The sequence below is a fragment of the Chanos chanos genome, chromosome 5 (genome assembly GCF_902362185.1).
Source record: "Chanos chanos chromosome 5, fChaCha1.1, whole genome shotgun sequence".
Lineage (NCBI taxonomy): Eukaryota > Metazoa > Chordata > Actinopteri > Gonorynchiformes > Chanidae > Chanos > Chanos chanos.
Window position 1 is genome coordinate 10,395,955 of NC_044499.1, and position 23,081 is coordinate 10,419,035.

The 23,081-nt window shown below is 40.2% G+C and overlaps 2 protein-coding genes across 2 annotated transcripts; both read right to left on the reverse strand.

The window, feature by feature from the left end:
* Window positions 1–1,939: 1,939 nt before the first annotated feature.
* ankhb (ANKH inorganic pyrophosphate transport regulator b) lies at window positions 1,940–16,407 on the reverse strand. The gene is made up of 12 exons (XM_030775784.1): window positions 16,312–16,407; window positions 12,399–12,615; window positions 11,243–11,361; window positions 10,788–10,871; window positions 10,212–10,382; window positions 9,747–9,881; window positions 8,511–8,603; window positions 7,139–7,234; window positions 5,608–5,737; window positions 4,597–4,720; window positions 2,404–2,503; window positions 1,940–2,080 (listed from the first exon to the last, which is right to left on the reverse strand). The coding sequence occupies exons 1-12, from the start codon at window positions 16,405–16,407 to the stop codon at window positions 1,940–1,942; spliced, it is 1,506 nt and encodes a 501-aa protein (XP_030631644.1).
* Window positions 16,408–18,166: 1,759 nt separating this feature from the next.
* otulinb (OTU deubiquitinase with linear linkage specificity b) lies at window positions 18,167–22,769 on the reverse strand. The gene is made up of 9 exons (XM_030774065.1): window positions 22,695–22,769; window positions 21,518–21,700; window positions 21,208–21,402; window positions 20,979–21,067; window positions 20,684–20,784; window positions 20,363–20,506; window positions 20,000–20,128; window positions 19,337–19,606; window positions 18,167–18,976 (listed from the first exon to the last, which is right to left on the reverse strand). Exons 2-9 carry the CDS (start codon window positions 21,667–21,669, stop codon window positions 18,713–18,715), a joined length of 1,344 nt encoding a protein of 447 aa, XP_030629925.1. The 5' UTR covers window positions 21,670–21,700; window positions 22,695–22,769; the 3' UTR covers window positions 18,167–18,712.
* Between the last annotated feature and the right edge of the window lie 312 nt (window positions 22,770–23,081).

Below are 23,081 nucleotides of genomic sequence, written 5' to 3' on the forward strand. Positions count from 1 at the left end.
TAACCAAATCCATCCAGCAGAGGGCGTTTTTGTCTCTTTTTTTGTTTTGTTTTGTTTTTTTTTCTCAACAGTCTGATCTTAAGATCTGTGAGTTTCACTCCATGAGCAAAGTATGAACTACTAGTAGGACTACTTGTAAATTCTACTTAGTATGCAGTAACACGTACACGCGTACATGTATCTATGTGTATATAATGTTAACATAGTGAATTCAAGGTGTTTCGTAAACATGCAAATATTGCATTAATCGTAGACGTATTTGAAAATCGCCCAGTGAGCTTTTTAATCTTGCCTAGAGATTCAAAGACCTGACAACGTTACCAAACATCTCAGACCATTAGAGACTGAAGTATTTTATCTTTGGTGTTTGCTGTCCTTGAGTAGCCAGAATTCCACAATACGTCAATGGTCTCCATAGAGACCAAATCACATGTAAACTCACTTTCAATGATCTGCTCTCATAGTGACATAACGTTCCACAACCTCCTGAGGTATAGAAGATAGAAACTAGTTTGGGACTAAGTTTGTAAATCAGTCAAATCTAAGAAACAAAAAAAACACAGACACTTACAACAAAACTTTAAACCACATAGTCACCCTTTAATGAATGAATAATAAAACTGTCCCTTTTCTTTCTTAAGACGGTGCTGACAGCATCTGCTTTTCATATGTATTATCCCTGCTTGGTGTTTAGCAGTCCTCTTAAAATACAAAAGGCCATCAAGAGCCTAGCCAGACTTCACTATCCACTACAGTCTAAATAAAACAAACAAACATTGCAGACATCTTCCATATTTGTGCATTTTTTTGTGTCAATGGAGAGAGAGAGCTCGTTTAGAATTAAAAGAAGAGCGATCAAAATCTGGTTCTGTACTTTATGTATCTCATGACTGTACATCCTGAGACAAAATAAATCTCCAAAAATTAAATAGATAAAAATAAAACATGTACTGCAGTAGACACAGTCAGGAAAAACACACACACACACACACAAATGGTTCAGCTTAAACCTTTCCCTTCCTTACCATTTAAAGAGTTCACAACATCACTCATACGAAAGGTACCAGATTTTATACACGTATGACATAGCATATTAAAAAAATAAGTCATCTAAACGAACCAAAAACACTATTCAAAACTCACTCTCAAGCCATTATCTCTGTTATACCATTTCCATCATGCCCTTCATATCAGTTCCCATTATAATTCATATTCAAATCCAGTCTGAAGATATGCACTATACTTCTATATATATATATTTATATATTTACTCTGTCTTAAACAGTTCTATTAAATAATAAAAGCCCAAAATCTTAAAAGGTCTGTGGAAGCTATACAGCAAATTAAAAGTTCAAAAGTCACAGTTTTGTGACCTGAAAAAATCAATGACAGTCTTTTTGTTGTACATTCAAAGTAAAAAAAAAAAAAAAAAAAAAAAAAAAATTAGATTCCAAGCAAATGAAGTAATAGTCATTGTCTTTTTCTTTTAAATAGCATTGTCTTTCCTTTTCAGGGTTTTTTTTTTTTTTAATGTAAAGGACGGCAGTACATAAGAGTTCAGCATACGAAACAGAAGCAGCTAATGCACAACATAGCTTTGGTACAAATTAAATACCTCCACTGTCCTGCACCGATGGCCACTAGACGACAGCTGGAAGACACGAGTGTTTGTTTGAACGTGTTTGTGAGAGTGGATGCTTTAAACGGTATTTTTAAACAAAGATATGTTGCAGCAGATACATGTTCTCATCCACATTTGTCGCTGCACTGGGTCAAATGCCCTTTCTCTTAATGTTCCCTGTACATACACAATGTGAGGGAAGGGCATTGTCTGATTCTGACCAAATGGGGGCAGCAACAGGCAGCTCAAAACTGCACACAGAAAGCACGCGAACCCTGGTTCTCCTTGCCCGTCTTTCGACGGCCGAGAATCCCTCGTTCACTCTTCCTCCTCTTCTTCCTCGTCCTCTTCTCTCAGCTCTACGACGTCGTCCATTCGGTTCCCTGTTCTGACCTCGTTCATAGGAGCGGAGTCTTCGCCCTCCATAGCGACCTCTCTGTCTGAGTCTTTCTTTTTCTTCTGTGGGGAGAGTAGAGATGTGGTAGAAATCTCTTCAGTTTGTGTATGTGGCGTGACATTTTAATCTAACCTGGAACCTTTTTAGTCTTGCTTAACAATGAAGTGGCAATATGCTTTTTTCCCTTCTGAGAAAGGATCATAGCATCTGTGGCAAATTTCAGCAAAGTCAGTATTATGTCATGGGCAGGGCTATGCATGCGCCATGTTCACGAACAAGCAGTGATGACCTTGATTTTCATTAGTCTCCCAATATGTATGCAGTTTCGTTCTTTCAGTGTTCAAATGATACTTGAGAATGTGTTCAGGAAGTCCTGTAATCTTACCTGTTTACGATACACGTAGCACGCGGCAACTGCCACCATGGTGGACTCACCAAGGAAGCCAGCCAAGAGAGAGCCAACACCTAGAGTGGCCCCATGGACCCTACAATGCAGACAGCCAAGAATTACATGCAAGTGCTACAGGTTCACACATGCGCACAGTCTAGTCAATCACAGCACATGCACACCCAGCAAAGAGACACACAGGGTGATAACATGGAAACTTATGGTCTGTTACTGCTGGCCCGGCCCTCAGCCTTAATGCTGGTTTCAATGTGTCATAAAGGATTTTTTTTTCTCTCCCAGTTTTCAGAAAGAAGAGCGCAGGCAACATTGTGCTCAATCCCTCCTCACATCATTTGTAGGATCAGATTACTCAAATCATCTGCGCTTTGCTTCAACCTGCATTCCGACGAAACCAGAATATATAAAGATATAAAGATATGTAATCTCCTGCCATTCTCTCCTCAAACCACCAAAAATCACGCAATACTCAAACAAAGCGTTATCCCTCCATCTTTGATGAGATAGCTGAGGGAACAGTGCCCTTCACAATGACTGGCACCCCTGGTAAAGATAAGTAAAAAGGGTTATAAAAAATTCACCTTCTGGTGAATCAGCTTTTTCTCACACAGAAAAAAAAAGAAAAAAAAAAACCTGGCCTTTAACTGAAGTGAATTTATTCTGAGAAAAACAAAATCCCTCGTCAAGAAATAATTAAACTTTAACAAAACCATTTATGCCACAATTATTGGCACCCCTGCATTTAATACTTTGTACAATCTCCCTTTGCCAATAAAACAGCACTGAGTCTTCTGTAACGTCTAATAAGGTTGGAGAATACAGAGCAAGGAATCTGAGATCATTCCTCTTTACAGAATCTCTCCAGATCATTCCAGGGTACTAGGTCCTCTCTTGTGCATTCTCCTCTTCAGCTCAGCCCACAGGTTTTCAATGGGGTTTAGCTCAGGGGACTGAGATGGCCATGGCAGAAGCTTGATTATGTGTTCAGTTAACCATTTTTGGGTTGATTTGGATGTATGTTTTGGATCACTGTCCTGCTTGAACATCCAACGATGACCTGGTTTAAGTTTCCTGGCAGAGGCAGGCAGATTCAGATTTTCAAATTTCTTAGTATTTCATGGAGTTAGTATTTCATGATGCCATGTACCCTAACAAGGTTCCCAGGGCCGTTGGAGGAAAAACAGCCCCACAACATAACAGAATCTCCACCGTGTTTAACAGTGAGGATCAGGTTCTTTTTCGGGATATAGCCATCCTTCTTTTTACGCCAAACCCACCTCGAATGTTTGCTGCCAGAAGCTCAATTTTTATTTCATCTGACCATAGAATATGGTTCCAAGCCAAAGTGCCAGTAGCGTTTAACAAACTCCAGGCACTTAATGTTTGTGGTGAAACGACAAGACAAGGCTTTTTTTCTGGCACACCTTCCACATAATTTGTTGGCATGGAGATGCAAAATAAGCCTGGGTCCTCTTCAAGGCAAATCTGTAAAACCTCCAGTTGCTTTAAACTTTGTAAGTACCGCCCTAACGGTAGATGTGGGCATTTTCAGGTGAGTAGCTATTTTTTTTATTGCCATTCCCTGATTTATGAAGCTCAACACACTTCTCCCTTATTTGATTTGTGTGTTCTCTTATCTTTCCCATGCTGATGTATGAATATGGGAATATGGCCTCTGTGTCACCTCATATTTATAACCCAGAGTAACAGGAAGTCATGGATTACTGCTTGAAAGTTCCTTATTACTCTGATCAACTTAAACGAGTAAAATATACATGGAAAAAATGCTTCAGTTACATTTTGTTCATACGTATCTCTAGGGATGCCAATAATTGTGGCACATGTGGTTTTGTTAAAAATAATTACTTCTGGACGGGGGATTTTTTTTTTCTCATAATAAATATACTTCAATTAAAGGCTGGATTTTTCTCATTTATTCGGTGTGAGATCAAGCTAATTTACCATTAGCTGAATTTTATATAACCCTTTTTATTTATCTTTACCAGAGGGGCCAATAATTGTGGAGTGAAGTGCAAATGTACTCAAAGTAAAGGAACAGTATGGCAAAGTGTGTGCTTAACTTTGAGAAGAGATCAACAGAAGCGTACTGGAGCACGGTTACACAGAGCACACATGGCACCGTCTAAGAGGGCAGTATTGGTGTACACTCACCCCATGTAAGGGAGCACGATCAGGCTGGTGATGAGGACGATGATGCGCAGAACGGAGCTCGGAGCCAGGACAAAAGTTTTCTTGAGGGTCATGAGCCAGCCAGTCAGGTGAGCGCGGATGGTCACTGTTGTCATGGCAACAGACAGAAAAATCAGGTCATACTGTGCCACATCTTTTTAATGATTAAGAGCCATGTCAGGGACCAAACACGAACGGCAGTGCGGACTTTTTTTTCCCCCGATTCTTTGACAACACTTTAAAAAAAAAAAAAAAATCAAAACAAGACTCCTCTAGGAACCCTGGTTAATAAACATAATTCTTGCTCTTTTCCTCCTCTGACATCACATTTTAAGACACACTTTAAGATTTGAGCAATAGACAACACTGTCTAGCTCAGTTAAAAGCGCTGTACACTTCTGAGAGATTCTAAACAAAATTTTTAATCAACAGCTTTGTCTATATCTGTTAGTTGGACATGCCTTCCATACTGTGTATCGACCAAATTTAAACTGACAGATACACTATACACTCACGCAAGTGCTGTCTCCCAAATGGTCTAGTGTATCTGCTATACTACACCTTTGTCCCCACATGTATTTCTTCTCTCTAATGGGTTTTGATATTGATTCACTCGCACAAGCAAAGCTCAGAGTGAAAAAAAACACAACAATAATAAGAAGAGCTGAACCTGCCTATTTCTCTATCATTATCTCTTTCAATTTCTCTGTTTTTGTGTGCATGAGTGTGTGTGTATGTGTGTGTGTGTGTTTGTGTGTGTGTGTTTGTGTGTGTATGTGTTTCAGGTCCATGTGGTATTTTGTGGACCAAATATCCTCATAGGCATAGAAATATCTGACAACTGGAGAACTAGTGGGACACATTTGCTCATCCAAATTTAAGAAAACTGATTAAAAACAGTTTTTAAATATATTTTTGGTTATGGTTGGAGTTCGGTTCATAGCGTTTAGTCACAGTCAAACAGAAATAAATGAGTAATGTGTTAGCATGTACCTGGCAGGGGAAAGAAAGAGAAGATTCGTAAAGGAGCAACACAAAGTTCAGCAAAGGCGTGGTCCACTCCAATGATATCCACCAAAATTTTTTCAGAGATGTGTGGGGTCCAGAACACCACAAAACATAGCTGGCAAAACATAAAAAGACACAGAGTTTACATCGATTCAGGGCACGGGGCTGTAGCCAGACTATAAGAAGGGGTGCATCTTTTTTTTATTTATTTGAATTGGTTTTTAGTTCAACTTTTCTGACTGGTTTTTTTGGGGGTAAGTCAAACAATCTAAGCCGAATTCCACCCCCACCCCAAGCCCAAAGAGCATTGTGCAACAAAAATCCTTCCGTTGTTTATAAGAGGCAGTCTATTTCCAGTGTTTTGCTAAACAAGAATCATATCCTGAAGAAAACTTGTCCGCCCTGGACAAACAGCTAATTGACCCAAAAAAAAAAAAAAAAAGCGGACTGCCCCAGCGTCCGTGTGCAGCTTGGCTACATGAAAGGAATCCCACATCTGGAAGTAAGCATGTGTCACACAACATCATCCTTGTAAAAGCCACTTCCTGTTTTTGCACTCTGAGCGTTGTTAAACATCACTGAGTGTACCTCTCTGCCATGTTACTGGCCATGCTCTTGGAGAAGGCAAAACACACACTGCATTGGAATGGTAAAAATGCTGCCAACGTTTACGTGGGACAGATCCGCAAGTCCAGACGTGTGGGAAGAAGAGGGGCCCCAACCACACTTAGTGGTGGGTGCTAAACTATGTTTCATTTAAAACAACCAACGACAACACGAACCAGGTTCTCTACCGTTTCTTTTATTTGCACTGAAGAAATTTTAAGGAGAAAATGTACCTAAATTTTAAGTTTCAGAGGGTAAACACATGACTTAGCGTGGAATGTGAATGACGCAGGTGAAAAATAATAGAAAAACCACACAGGATTCTGCAGGTTTTTTATGCTGTGAAATCGAAGGGACGTCAGGACCAAGTTATTCATTCAGCATCCCGAGAATGGCAAACACAATTAATGACGAGTCTTACCTTCAAATTAGACAGAAGACAAACTATTTCAGCTACTGCAATATCATTTATCATTTGTCTGATTAAATTTATTCAAAGTCCTCACCATGTCCCTTCCATTTGCCACACATTAGCGCGGCTCACTGGATTTGGTCTGAGTTAGGTGTTTTTAAAACCAGTCTGCTATCGAACTGTGAGACATCTCAGTAAGTACGTTTATGTAAAATTCCTCGTGATACTGCTATGGACAAATGACAAAACGCACTGATGAAAAGACCATTTGCGTCTCTGAAAATATACCCAGCTAATGAAAAAAAAAAAAAAGAAATACTACCACATCATCCAAATCTGTCAGAGTAAGAGACCAACTTTGCTGATGGATAAAAAGAAAGACAAAGGGTTCCGTAGTCCTGGCACTTTAGGTAAACAAGCTCATCATGAAACCTTCAGTGATCAAAGCAAATCCAGACAGAGATAGCAGAGGGAGGCAGAGTGTGGCGATGGGCATACCGTGATTGACAGCGCCAGACAAACAAACGTGAACCGCTTTATGTGGGACTTTGTGACCGTCGTGCCGCTGTTCACCAGCTTGTTACTGGGATTGTTCTGGAAAGGAATAAGAGGAAACAACAGCATGTGGATTTTTTTTCTTTTCTTTTTTTGTTAATCCTAAAACCAAGCTTGCTTGAGTTATGACCTCTCCAAAAGCCTTGCCTCAGCGTTATGAAACGGAAATGTTAAGTGGGCAAAAAACAAAATGTCTGTGAGGTTCACTAACACTAATGAGCCAGCCGGTCAGAGGCTGCGATCTCCGCGGGTCACCAAAGCCTCGGTAAACGTCTTGTTCCTAATCCAAAGCCTGGCGGGGGTCAGAAAAGCCCTGAAGCTAGGCCTTCCACACTGTGTCCTGCAGATGACTCAGCAGGCAATAAATCAAACTGTTCTGGTCTAATTACAGCTGCTGTATCTACACTGGCAGGTCTGTCCCTGTCTAAGCCACACTTTGTGTTTACCCGTAAATATTATGCCATGTCTCGGGAAAGACCAAAGGGTAGAAGTTACGAAACCAGTAAATTCATGTGTATCATAGAATCGTTTATAATACACTGATTTTGATTGTAGTATCGAGTATTCTAGAAAAAGAAATGTGTTTAGGGGATAATGTAACCTCTCTAAATTATCTTCGCAGGCTTGCTGGCCTAAAAGTGGTTAAGATGTTAAGATGCTTATGCATGGCTCCTTGCTTATATTAACATTATAAATGATCAGAAGTAAGGACATAGAGTGCTGAGGTAAACAGTACTCCTGGATTAAAACAATAGAAGAAAATAAAATCCCATTTATAGACCACAACTTTTTAAAGCCATGATACTGTGTCTGGGCTAGGATGGACAGGGTCAAGGCTCTTCAGAGGTTTATCTGGTTGGAGGGCTAAGCATATTTCTTTTTTTTATTTAAGATAGATCTTATTTTACCATATGTGATAAAGAAACAGATAAACAGCTTTGAATATTTAATCTATACTTTACATTTCAGATCAAAATTTTAAATAAAACATCTGTCAAAAAAACAAAAAACAAAAAAAGCCTTCAGAAAATACTGCACTGTTTGCAAAAAAACAAAAACAAAACATCACTCTGTGATGTTACTGAGTTACTGAGACTACAGTCATTTGTGCTCTGTAAACATGCAAGAGACGACTGATTTAACATGGACAATGGCTCTTTTTTTCTTTTTGGTTTGCTGAATTCACATTTATATGCTTCTCTTTATTTTTCAGAGTATCATCTACCCTGTAACACTACAGGTATATTAAAACATGACGTAGTAGCCTCCTTTCAACAACAACAACAACAACAACAACAACAAAAAGGTCCAATACCTTGTCAAAAGCAGGGTACACTGCCCGGAGCTCTGTCAGCCAGCCATAGGGCATGTGACCCACTGGATATGTTGCTGTCAGTACTGCCACAGCCTGGGAACACAAGACCAAGACCTCTGTAATACATCTCATGTGCCAACTACATGATTACATAACATGTTCAACGAGTAAAAATGGACCCGTGTAAAAGCATAGTAATAAATATACTCATAAACACCAGTTTAAAGCTTCTTCACCTCAGGTGTGCCCTTTACGAGAAATATCTGAGCTATGAATCAGACATACAAGAGCAAATCAGGAGAGGAGCATGGGGTAAGGTCTTGACCTACAACCATGTCACATTTAACGACAGAAATCAAGAGTCAGTCATGGTGGAATAAAAGCACATGATGACCTCGGCTGCCCTGCAGTACTAAAACCATACCAATCTGTAATCGTGAATAGCACCGCAATCAGAGATGAATATGAACTTTATGTCACACTTCGAGGAAGGGACTGAGTAATGCTTTGTCATCTGCTAAGCTTGGTGAAAACAGCAGCCCTGCGATCCAGGGTCGTAATGATGATTAGCGTATTAAACATAGAACATTTTTATTGTCCTGCGCTTAGAGATGTTTTGGTTTAATGTGGTAGTTTGGTAACACTACATATATAAAACAACTGTGTACAAATATTGAGCTAGGCAGTCAGCTACTACTGCTCCGTCAACTTGGACACGATTCTAACAACCACACACTGCTGTTGATTTCAGTAAAAGTATACAATTAAGTAAAATTAAAGGAAGCTGTCGCGTTTCTGAAACTGACTATGACAGATCCAAAAACATATGTGTGTGCGAAAAATAATAGGAGAGTTCTGTGCATAGTTTGAATATTTTTGCCTCATTAAAGATTAGATGTGACCTTGCACGTGTGTACGCCTACAGATCGGTGTGTCTGGTTTTCACTACTGCTACTTCTAAAACAAAATGTCTACAACAAGCCTGACACAACCAGTGCCTGTGAATCAAATGTCACACACAGACCTACAAGATGTGAAACAGAATATTTCAAGCTCTATTTGATGAGGATCTAATCTAATGAGAGCATACAGAGATACTGATACAATAGATATACACGTATATCTAGGTCTATGTAAGTCACCTTTGGTATGCGATGTAGAATAAATGCATATCATACAACGATATGAGTTTAGTTGATCTGTGGGTGTGCATGTGTGTGGGTCGATGATAATGACCTCAGTGGCAGCGGCGGTCCCTTTCAGGTCTCGCGACACAAATAGGTTTACGATGGGTCTGCTGATACGCTGCGTGGCCAAGATGAGGGCCAAAGGCCACCAAAAGTTCAACATCTTTTTAATGGTTGCATCCCCCTGTAAAACAAACCATGAGTCAGAGCTGAACAGGGAACAGGGAATGGGAGACTTGGACGCTGAAAAAAAGGGTATTACATTTAAGTATAAGGATTTATGCCGGCTTAAGTTAATTATTCATTTAGTTAGTCAGGGCAGTCAGTCAGTGAGTTAGTTTGTTTTCTCTCCCATCACTCAATTCACTCTGCATTTCCATCTGCACACATTTCACACAAAGTATATAACGCTAAATACCAAAAAAAAAAAAAAAAAAAGGATTTTTCTGTTAACACTAATGTTACAGCTGATGTATAAACCGGATGTGTAAACATGATGTATAAAATGAGCTACCCCCACTTCAGGCCCACTGGAGTCTGGGATGTTGTCATGGATGTTGCGGTAATAACCCAGGCCTACAATAGTGAATCGAACCAGAGCACCCATGTACAGAGAGAGAATAGGAATGAGCAAAGGCTCTATACACTCCAGGTGGCTATGAAGCAAGATAGCCACAAATATAATCTGCAAGAACAAAGAAAGAGACATAAAGAAGGAGAATTAGTAATTTACACGTGTACTTGCGATGGATCCAACTTTTACAGCCGTGTTTTATAATATATGCTGAATGTAACGTGAAGGTGGTAAAAAGATAAGCTGTTCCTATGAGCCCGCAGGTTTATCTAATAAAAGAAACCACGGTGATTAAAACAGATAAAAGAAGGACTGTAAGAAACTTAGAAGCATATCTCAAACCTGTATGATTTTTTTACATGACGGTTGCTCACACTATTGCTGCAGTGTCGACGGCTAACTCAAATCCTAACAGATTTACCATTCAAAACTATTGCAAGAGGTTATATTGTTTATGTATGTTGAATTGCACGTCCCATAATATCTGTGCTGGATGAACATTCATCTGTCTCTTACCTGTGCAACAACATCAGAGATAGAAGCACAACCCACTAGGAAACTGTGCTTGTGCTTCAGTAAAATCCCAGCATGAGTCCAAGCCTGAAAGCAGAGCCAAGAACCTCAAAAACACAGTGCCAGCTATCTTCCCATTATCGAATACGAACTCATCAAGATTTTACACTTTACAAATGCTGAATTACACACCCTGACACACACAGTACTATTTAACAGTTTTCACGCCATGGCAACTGTTGGCAAGACAACATGTTCCGAGTGGGATAAGTTAGCCGCTCGGCGTAGGAGCTCGATCCATTCCCAGAACATGACAGGCGGCAAAACGCTGGCCTTGCCACTCGTTTCCGCTCTGTCCATCTGCCTGGACCAGCACAGCCAGATCTGACAGGGAGATGGTGTGACATCTATCGAATCTTAAGGCTACAGAAGGAGGCTTTGCGTCAGTGGGCACTCACCATAGCGTCCAGCAACGGGAACGCCGCCAGGTAGAGGAAAGCCTTCCTGGTCTTGTTGCCCACTGAGTTGTCCACATGATGGAGTTTATTGATGATGTAATATCCCAGATCTGTATAGGCTGAATGGAACAGAAGGACAGCAGGATGAAGACTGGATATTTTCCAAATATTTTAAGATTTAAGAAGTCAGCATTTCCTAAGATTTACTTAGATAATGAGAAAACATGCCAAAGTTTTCTCTTTTTTTTCTCTCTAGAAGTTAGTTACAGAAATGTTACATGAAGAACCGGTAATCCAGGAAGCGCCTGGTCAAACGGACAACGTATCTTTCACATTTAAACCTTATTGGCTTGAGAAGTGCTGTTTATAGTATAACAAACCAACCGAAAGATAATGCTGTAAGTGCATTTCTACATGAGCTCCTCAGCATGAAAATGACCTTGTGCTAACATGCCAATGCTGTAATCAAGATCTGGGACCAACCAAGATAAAGGCAAAAGGCCAAGACAAGACTCCGCAATGCTGACTCATAAACTCCTATTATCCAACTCTTGGTATTCTGGGAGAAATTATTTTTTCTATCTGTGTTTAAGTCTCAATTTTTAACATCAACTGAATAAGCCACCTACTCAATCTATAATTGGGTGAATATGGATGACAACATTGGACCCGTATCCTGCAATAAACTGAGTAGGAGAACAGTACTTTATCTAAATTGAGTAATGACAACATAATAACACAGTGTAAAATGAGGGTATTTCTCTCGCACTGTGTCTATTTTAGTGAGGGAGGAGTATGTGGGGCCCAACCGTTCACAAGGAGCGCTGTGAGCAGGCATACAGTAACCTGGAAAATATCCTCACACAAACACAGTGGGTTTCAGGTCCCGGTCAGAACACACTGTTCTTTTTCTCAAGTCGTTACAACCACGGTTTCTATGAGGGAGAAAATTACCATACAACCCACAGCACATCTGGCGTGATCACTGGGGAGTGACTGATTAAGATGGTTCAGCAGAGAAATCGTACCATTTCCAAAACAACGGCGTGCCTTCTCTCCGACTGTTTCTCATCACTCGTTAACAAAATCAAAAACATTTGAGGACAAAACAAAAAAACAAAGTTCAGAGTCAAGACAGGAAGGACGTTGGATTTACCAATGAGCGTGTGAAAGATGATAGCCACGGTTCCTGCAGCGACCATACAGAGGACCGCTTTGGTGCGGTCCCGTTTGCTGTTAACAAACACCAGTCCCACGTTCTTGAAGTCACTCATAGGCCCGGTGAAGAACTTCATGAGGGAGTATGCCAGACCATAACTGGCCAGCATCTCCACAGCATCTTCTTTGACTGCTGCTATTCCCCTGTTCAGAGCCTATACAAGACACAAGCACAGTTAACGGCCTCAGAGACGAGATTAATTAGACCGCGAATACCATTTGGATTGGTTTTGGGTTTCTTTTTGGTTTTTTTTTTTTATTCTAATCAGAGTTGTTGAAGCTATTTTGTGTTCCGAATCACTGAATCAGAAATTACCACATAATGTCTGCATGTTTACTGAGTCATGGCAACGAGCGTTCTTTCAGACAACTTCTTTCAATCAATGACAAGCGCTTTACTTGAGATGATGTGCATGGATTCAAGGCCACTGGTGGATTCAAGTTGTACACACAAAGATAGTTTTGTTCCTGAGCCGTAAAACGGTACCAGGGCTTCGACTGACAATAAATGTCTTTCACAGGGTGTCCCTCCGAACCAGCCCCTAATCCTTACACTGGTATTGGCTACATAGCACAGGCTCCTATTACCTAGGACCACCGACCCATTATTCCCCTCAACCCTTTAAAACTGGTCTTCATCTCACTTACAGTGACATTCATGAACACACAAACCCACTAACAACAAAAAGGGCTTCACGGAACACCATGTTCTGCAGTCACCACCGTATACAGAACAGTCATATGAGTTATCAGATATTCTCATTACTTTAAGGAGAAGAAGAACTTGAGAAGTCAACCCCTGACAAGAGTATGTTTAAGATTCAACTGACAGGCGAACCACAGGAGAAAACCTCACAAGCGAACAAAGGCTGGTTTTATAGTGACATCAATATAAACAAATGCTCTCAAGGAGACATGCCCACACTGGATCCATATAAACGCACACAAAGGTCAAGTGCTAATGTGTCAGATGTCACCACTGATGGAAAATGCTGAGATACACAGTTGTTTCACTTTGTGTTGACCTTTGAGAATCCACTCACCCATCTCTCAGCTCTCTGGGTGAATTCAGAGGATTAACGAAAATTATGACATTTCCATCTTGTATTTTTTTTTTTCGCATATGCTCAAAAAGGTTACATAAATACCTTTTTCTCAAATGTGTCCTCCTTACCTTTACTTTGTTTCACTGTTTGTTTCAGACACATCTTTCTCTCATTTCTGTGCCGTGCTGCAAACATTTCTAAATAACATTGCTGTATCTGCTTACTATAAAGACGCATTTCATCTTTACACTCTTAAACAACGAAAGAATCTCCTAGTATTTCTAAACATCTCATTTTTGTCACGCATTAAAGTCAACACCACAGACAGAAAATATCTGGAGGATAACATTTTTTTTTTCTGAATCTGTATCTGCTATTTGTCACGACATCGCTTACACCAAAGCACAGATATTTATGCTACTAGCCACATGTTTACTGCAAGGTATAAAAGCCTATATCCACTGTAAGATATGAATTTGTGTACATATGCATCAGCCTAACTCAGATACATGCATACTGATTCCCTATGAACAGACAACACCAGTGAAAAAAAGGCAGCTAACAGTTAAGGAAACAAATACAGATACAAACTTGAATAATAACCCACTGATTAAACAAAGCAGACCAACTGAATAATATCAGATGTTTGGCCACATAAAACACAGGAATGGACATTCCTCACGCATGAAAGTAATTAGAGACAGACGGGAGGAAAACTATGTGTTTGTTTGCGTGTCAGTCAGCTGTGGGGTGGTGGTGCTGCTTTGGGCATTCTGACGGCCTGAGAAGGGACACAGCATTACAGATAAAGAGGAAAATTCAACAGAAAGGTTCCAAATTCAACACAAAACGCTGTTTAGACTGTTTTCTTTTGTTCCAGCATTTAGATGAAGTGTGACTGGACTAATACTTGGGAATGACATAGACACAGCAGAAGAAATAACGAGGTACATGTCAGTCGATAAGATGACTACAGTGAAAGTCAGGCGAAATAATGCAGCTCAAATTCAGGTGAAAAAAAAAAATTGCGGTGCCCCCCTCCTAAAATGCTTCAGCGGAGATAGTGGCTACTGTCTTCTCTTATCTCTCTTATTCTTCTGACTCTAGCTCTCTTTTAGCTGACCTCGGGAGGCTGCCAATTCATCTCCAACGCCTTACAACAATGTGCACAAAAGATAATAGATGGCTGTTACAGGCAACAGTGGGACGTTTGGCTCAAGGGACTCCTGTTTTCACCAAGTCACCCTGCGAACCTTTCTGGAAAAAAACAGAGCAAAATGTTATCTGGAAAAGAAAAGGAAAGAATACAAAAGTGAATCGTTCGCTCAACAAATTTACTCCTCGTTGATGTCCCGCTGTGTAAATGGAGTTAGCGAATTCATCTTATATTGCGCAAAGTTCATCTCAGTGTCTCATCTTGTTTGTTGACACAAGTCTCACACTTAAACATCACCCACGTGTATTTAATTAATGTTTCTAATGCTAAAAGTAACAGGTTGGAAAAAAACAGACTGTGGGTGGACATCCGCTAAACAGTTTATAAAATTTGCAAAGGTGTCTCACGGTAAATTGCAGTGTTTTCAAATGGTTTTCAATGTAGGATGCTACTGCAAATGTGTAATTATGATTAACACGTTTATTTTCCTCAATTCTGAACTCATCTGAGTCATCAGAATTAGCTTGAACTGTTGTCCATTTACTTTATATGCCATTGCTGGCATGTACTATTCAAATGCTTAAAGGCTGTTACGACTTTTTTTCAAATTACAAGTCTGTATTTATCAGTACTTGAGACAATTTGGGCAAATTAGTTAAGGGCACTACCTATGATAATAATAACTGCTGTCTAGGTCAGGAGCAAACCCTTTGCAAAATAAACCAAATGTTTCTGTCTCAGTGATCATTGCTTTGTTTGGTCAGATGGCTATGGGCATTAATAATAATAAACTAAATGAACTGTAATGGTTAACATAGTGGGTAAATATATGAATCAAAAACTTGATATTTGTCATGGCAAACAGCAAAGTGCTGATTCATATTTCAGGTAAGCTATCAAAAATGAACATCATCCTAAATACAACATTATGGAGCAATGTAGAGCACAATCCTGCAATATCAGTTTTCCAGGATTAGTGATGACAAGGTCAGTATCCCAAGTGTGAGTGTTACATGACCATAATCACAAAAGTCTAATAAATGAATAAGTTTGTTGGTATTAAGCACACCGGTATTACACGGGTCTATTGTTGCTTCTAGTGAAAACCCGCTGGCCCTAATTACACTCATAAATGGATGACTGTAAACAACAACAAGGGGAGTTCACGCTGAGGTGACAACACGTTGCAAAATCGGCCCATCCAAAAGTGCACATTCATCTCGCTCAAATCCGTTTTGCATTGTTCAGTCAATGAATACATGTTAGAGGATGCACTATGACCAGCCGGTGACCACGAGCTACTCACAGGTGATCAGCTCATGTTGTTTGTGACCATCTCTTTTCACAAGACCACCGATACTGTCAATTTATACGTACGTCTCTTATAGATCAATGTTGGTGATATCAGACAAAGCAACGTTATTCCGCGGTATTAAAGCGATAATATCTGACAAGATACTTCACACGTCGGTCACCAAATCTCAGAGAGCGACGGCAGGATGCCATTGCTGCATTGCACAGGTTCAATATAAATGCGTATATGGCGCAATGAGATTGCAACTGTCCATCTTGAATCATCACACTTCGTTGCAAAAGTCTTGCAACGTTTATTGTCGCTGTTCAGTTAAAATGACAAAAACCATACTTGCCTGTTCCCCGAGGTCGATGGCTATGTTTGTAATTGCCAGAGGAACCAAGAATCGGATGAGAGGCCAGTAGTGAGTGAGAACCGGGAATTTCACCATGATTTAGCTGGATTGACGGCACTGCGAACATCTGCTGCTTGGATCAGTGAGGATGGAAAGCCAGCTGTGGTCGTCGTGCTCTGGGTGTTTTCTAGCAGAAATCCAACGAGATCAGGTCCGTCCCTGCCCTCCTACACAACAACAGCATCAAAAACAATGATCTACTGCATGGGAAAAGAGGAGGGCCACCAGAAATTTCTGCTGACGGCTTCTCCATTGTTCATCCATCAGTGGTGTGAAAAATAAATACATAAAATTGTGCCAGATAGCCGCCGTAATTAAACGGGAGTGTCCTTTATCCCTGACTAAGGATTTGAGTCGGCGCTGTTTTAGAGGCCGCGGAATCAATCGGCTTGGTGCTTTCCTGCGGTAGATGGCCCCATGGTTAACTGTACATAAATCATCATCGTTCTCTAACAACACGTGGGGGTCGGCACATGAAAGCCACTCCTCTTCTGGACGTCACTCGCTGCGTACAGAAAATGTTACCTCTTGTCAAGAAACAAAACACAGCAACAAAACAGGACAGTAGCAACGGTAGTACCGTTAGTACAAGTCGTACCACTATTTACAATGATTACCCCTTGCGACCGAATTGTAGATCTCTGAAAGAGAAACAAATTGGGCGCATGGCTCCATTACCTGAGACCATCTTACACGAAAACATACGCAAAAGTATGCAAGAACAAATAAATTAACACCACACAAGAGCAGGGGAAAATTAATCGTGCAATATCAATAATAATTCAGTTTGTTACGATATAGGCTATTTTGTCATTTCTGACAGAGCAGCGTATTTCAAAACAGCAGATTTAATAATGTACGTAAATATTTGCCCTGACCGGAAATAACAGAGTTTGTCAATGACAATCAATTTTATTTTTGAAAAATATTCTGCTCAACAACCAAATGCCAGTCTGTCTCCAAGGAAGAAACTGACAGTATATTGACACACAGTGTGACAAATACTTTTATCTTCAATATGTTTGTATGTAATGGCTTGAAATAATGTGTTTTAAGCAAATGCATTCAGTTTAGTCAGTTTAACAGACGATCAAAAGCCCTGTCATTATTTTTACGGTAAATATAGCATGTTAAATTAAACCCTTGATATTTCCAGTTCAATCAAAACCCACAGGCGCACTGAAAAGAAGTCACAGTGAACCACACACTAAAATACAGCATGTTCACATCTTGCACTGTACTCTAAAGCAGTGAAGTTCTAAACTGGGTGACGGAGAATATGTGAAATCCAGACGCCCTCCTGTGGATAATGTGTGATTCAATACCTGTTGAGAAAATGCGAGCATCCATTTATAATTATCGTGCCAAACAAAAACATTTAAGAAAAAAAAAAGAAGAAAATGAAAGAAAGAAAGAGAATGTCCAAGGAATATGACAATGATCTCAATCTCTGTAGAACTGATCTTAGCTTATTACAAATCTTCATTCAGATGAAACTGAATGTCAGTTTTAGTATCGCTTCCCCAGCAATGAACAGCACAGAACCTCATAGAAAGTTACTGTTGTAAAAAAAAAAAAAACACACATTCATTTTAATATCATGTCCTTTTCCAGCTCTATGCTTTGACTTGGCAGCAATAGATTAAAATCATTTTTGATAGTTTGCCAAATCACCAAATTTGTTTGTGGAAGAGACTAAAAAACCTAATGGCAAAGCATAGGATTGAATATCAGTGTCGAATACCTCTCAGCAAGACACTGTTCAACAGAATGACACATTTATACAGCAAAAGTATTCCAGAGAAACCAAGAGTTTATGGTGATGTGTCAGAGGAAGACTTGGAAAATAAGTTTCATTCATCCATTCATCATTCACTATTGTATTTGGTAAATCCTTGTAAAATTACACTACCAGATAGACTTAAAGGCTCATCTCAATACCCAGTCAGGTTTGTAAGAGAGAACAATTAAGAGGATTCCTTACAGTTTACAGGTGAAAAGATTTCAGTTATACCATTTCATCGTACATTCTCATTGAATTCACATACATGAATATGAACAATGAATCTTCCAAAGTCATAATTACTGCAGCTGTCAAAACGTGTTGATCAAACATGCTAATTCTAAAGCTTCATATCATTACTGGGGCCATTCATTAAATAAAGGATGTACCAATCATCAGCAACAATCACTTCCGCTCTTTCCTGTGCAAATTAAAAAAAAAAAAAAAAGATTTTAAAGTCATTTTAATGAAGTAAAACAGAAATAAACATAAAAGTTTAAAGCAGACTCCTGAGTGTCAACGCGCTTGAGATTGTCAGCGATTGTCATGTTATCCACTCTACAAAGTTGTGCTTTGTTTTGGTCTATTCCATCTGGGTGCGCCTGATTCGTCAAATTTGGAAGATGCTGGTTTGGTCTCCTTGGGCACAGACAGCGCAGGCACATTGTAGTGTCTATCATCTTCTGTAATGAGGCAAATATAAGGCCACGTGTCTTTTTGGTCAGTAGGGTAATAGGTGATGAATTCTTCAGTGTCAGCCTTATAAAGCCTGTAGACTTTAATTGTGATTCGAAGGGAATATCCGAGCAGGAACATCTCTACCTGCACCAGAGATGAAAAACCCATTGATTATTTTAGTGTTTTTATATACAGATGGATGCTCAGATGGAAATTTTAACTTTTTGTTCAATAAAGTTATATAATAAGCATAAGAAGTAATGTCTGACATACAGTTTAATATAATTGTGTATTATGCATTTTCCCGGTATGCAACGCACTTGAAAAGATCAGTCTTAAAAAAAAAAAAGCTCAAAGATGCTTTTGTGTGGCTCATATAGACCATAGTTATATTACATAAGGTATACTATCTAAATCTTAAGGTGTTGTGAATACTTTCCAAAATGACTTGGGGCTTTTTTTTTTATTTTCCGGGGTGGCAATTACTGCAGACAGTGATCTGACCTGCTCAAGCCCTCCAGTGAAGCCCACATGTCTGAGGTGGTTTGTGAAAAGGGTGCTGGGACAGCGGGACGAGTCGCGGGCAAACAGAAGCCAGCAGAACTCCGGTACGTGCGTGCCCTCCGCCATATCCGTGTGCAGCTGGACGGCTGTCCTCAACATGAGGAATTTTAGGGCCTCCAGGAGCCCATACTCCTCTTCTTGGCCCTGGAATACCTGCTGACACAGCCTCTCTCTCTCCTCCGCGCCGTTACACCGCACAGCTTCCTGCCACTGGAAAAACACACACACACAGAATTCGCTAATTGGTCTGGGATTGGATGGGAACTGTTTTTCCCCATGAGAACGGAACGGCATTTGTAATTAAACTTTAACGATGAACCGTAGTAACTCACTTCAATACATTTAGAGGAAGCAGAGCTGATAATTGGGCTTAACTGGTTTGTAGCTCTTAGCTGGCATTAGACGACAAAGCACAGAAGATACCAGAAGTGCATACGGAAGAGAATGAAGCTCTTGGAAGCAAGCCAAATGAAACTTGCCTTTGCACTACTCTCCTTGTTGAGTGTGGAATGTATCTTCGCTTTTGTGCACGGATTAGACAGAACAAAAGTAGGAACAACCCCTGCAGTGCTACACTGGGAAAGTTAGGGACAGACCCAGTACCTTTTCCTTCAGATGTCCTAAATAATGCGAAATCTGCTCCATAGCACCCCCTGCATCTCTGTCTCTGCTCTCAAATGGAAATCGCCACTGTAAATTCAAATCCTTCTTAGACAGTACTTCCCTGGGCCACTGGAGAAAGAGTGAAATAAGCATCATTTCAGTCTACATAATTCATGATGACTAAGCGCTGTATTTGCAAAACTGAAAAATAAAAAATAGTCAGCGACAAAAGTTGTTTGTCAAACATTTTGGACAGAAGTCATGAACAGGGATGTAGCTTCAAAAGGCGCAACTGCACAGTTCCTGTTTTTGAAACCTCGGATTATTAAGATTAGTCTTCCACCAATGATATGGGTTTAGTACCTTAGTAACATCATGTTTTTTCAGCCAGTCAGGAAGCTCGTTGGATTGGCTAAGGAGCTGAAAGAGGGTTGCCCTCAGAGCACAGTAGTTGTCTCCTCTCACCCTCCGCAGCTGATCATATGTCTCTGATATTTTGAAATATCCCTGAGAGAGAAAGGACACACATTAGCAGTGATTGGCATGAAAACAACAGCCATTAAAGATGAAGAAAAACATAAACAAACGGCACATTTTGATAAAAACAGGACCTCTCAACACAGCCTTCCTTCATCTACAGATGGAGAAATACAAGAGAGGGAGTAGTCCTGTAACAAAGCTCACCGTTTTGATAAGGTCGCTTTTGGTGGTGTTTCCCCTCCATTCTCTTTTACAGTAGGTAAGCAAATCAACAGGTTCTTCCACACTACATTCACCAGCAGGCACTGTGATAACAAAAGATATGTATAAATTTATAAGCAACTATTTCACTGGCCCGGAACAGCAATACTTTTTGTATAGGAAACTGTAAAAACATACTTTCAAACCATTTTCAGACAGTGGTAGAAACATAGAAGAAACAAGTGCAGCAGCTATGGTTGCAGACCACAAGACTGCTCTGAGAGAGTGTTGTACTGACGTGAAGTTGGTATTGCTGAATACAATTTATCTTTCTCCAGACGCTCCTGCTCGATTTCCTCCTCTGCTCTGTACAGATCATCACCATCACTGGAAATGAAGAGAAGAGAAAGAAGAATTAGAACAAAAACAGAATCCGCAAACATCAGAACAGACACATACACAAAAATAAGACAGTACATAGCACCACTTAATGGCAAGTTACTTTAATATTTTATTAATGATGATACCTGTAAGAGTCCTCTGCCACTACAACCCCAGCTGCACCTCCATGACTTTGAGGAGAAGTTTGGCGGGTTGGTTTAGCTTTCTCCTGAGATTGCTGCTGCATAGTGGAGGTGGTTATGTCTTTTTCTTTAGACCGGCCATCGTGTTCCTTAGTCACCGGTTCAGGGTATCTGTTTCTGGGCTCAGCTTCAGGGTATCTTAGAAAAACAGGAAGGTGAGCGATATTCCGCCACTGAAAAAAAAAAACTCAGCAATTTCGCTGGGTGCAAGGTAATAGATAGAATGATGTAGTTCACAAGCCAGGACTCTTACCTACGGCTTACTTGAGTTTTTGCTCTTTTAGACTGTCTAGTATGGTCGATAGATCTCACAGTTATTCTAGCTTGGCTCAGGTTAGTCGTGCTATTAGTCGTGTTCTTCTTGCTTCTCCTGCCTTGATCCATGGTGGAAACTTTGGAGTGCATGCTGGGGGCATCTCCAATACGAGGCCTGGGTCTGCAGTCAAATTCAGTAGATATAAATAAGGTATAAATAGATAAATAAGGACATTTCTGGCATTCAGGCAAACTGAACGAACATTACCTTTATCTTCATAATACAGACAGAAATGTTGAAAGTCTAAAATGCCAATTTACTATGACCTATCTTGCTTCCGCATACTGGCCCACGGGCTCGGCTTAATTTACAACATTCCACTACAAAGGTTTGTTCACAGTTCGCTGGTCAGACACACAGACTGCGTCACAGCTCCCCAATCACTACAATCCATAGGTAACGCAGATGCTTATTTTGCCTCTGCAGGTGGATGGACTCTTTTGTTGCTCGCCTCTGCACTGATTTACGTTAGCTAGCTAGCTAGTACCATAACAACTCACAAGACTTTTATCATTGGTAACCCTGACGATTGATTAGACACGTTAGAGAGAATATTTAGTTACATCAGTCGACAAGCACTCACCAACCAAAGTTATATAGCAGAAAGTCCCTTCGAAGTTATATAGTTAATCTGTCCTACACTTAGTCGACGTGTAAAACACTTCCTGAAGAAGCCGGAAAGCAGATTGCCACTGAACTATGGGAATTGTAGTTCTCTTCTACCTACTCTGACGCTTGTTACAGTTTCAGTTTTAAACGCGATCTGTCTGACAGTACAGAAAAGTATTTCAGTTTAATTTCAACAGCACTGTGAAAAATGGTTTCACTGTAAACATATAGTGAGAAGACGTGTTAGTATATAGCGTCTTACTGGAATTCACATTTTACCATTTTACAAACGTAGTACAAATTATGCAAGCTTGGCAGGTGTAAAAATAGACCACTGTTTAATAAAATCAGTGGTCTGTTCTCTCCCTCTCCCTCTCTCTCTCTCTCTCTCTCTCTTCCTCACTCACACACACACACACACACACACACACACGAAGAGTATTAACAAATATGTGGTCAAAACAGACGACACCACTTATACTAAACTCTTATACCATACATTTACCCGGTTTGTGCTGCTCCATTGGAGTCAAGCACCACTTTCCTTCTGTTTTCAGGCTGAACCTGTTTTCTGACGGGCTCTCTAAATGTTTCATTCCTCCTGTATTTGCCCGGAGGGATCCTGGTTTGGCTTGACAGTCGTTCCTCTCTTTGCTCGAGTGCTGCAGCTGATGTGGACGAGACGCAACTTCCCATATTTCGCCACTTGTGCCCTACTGATCAGAGTACCAACCCATTCCTCCGGGCAACTTGAACTACTTACACAATTAAGACAACGCGAAGCACTACTTTTATTGTTAGCGCTTGTTTCGGGTCTGCAGCACCTTCATTTTTCGATCACCGTACGCTTGGTCACTGTTTAGAGTATGAGCCCTTAGTTTCAGTTTAAACA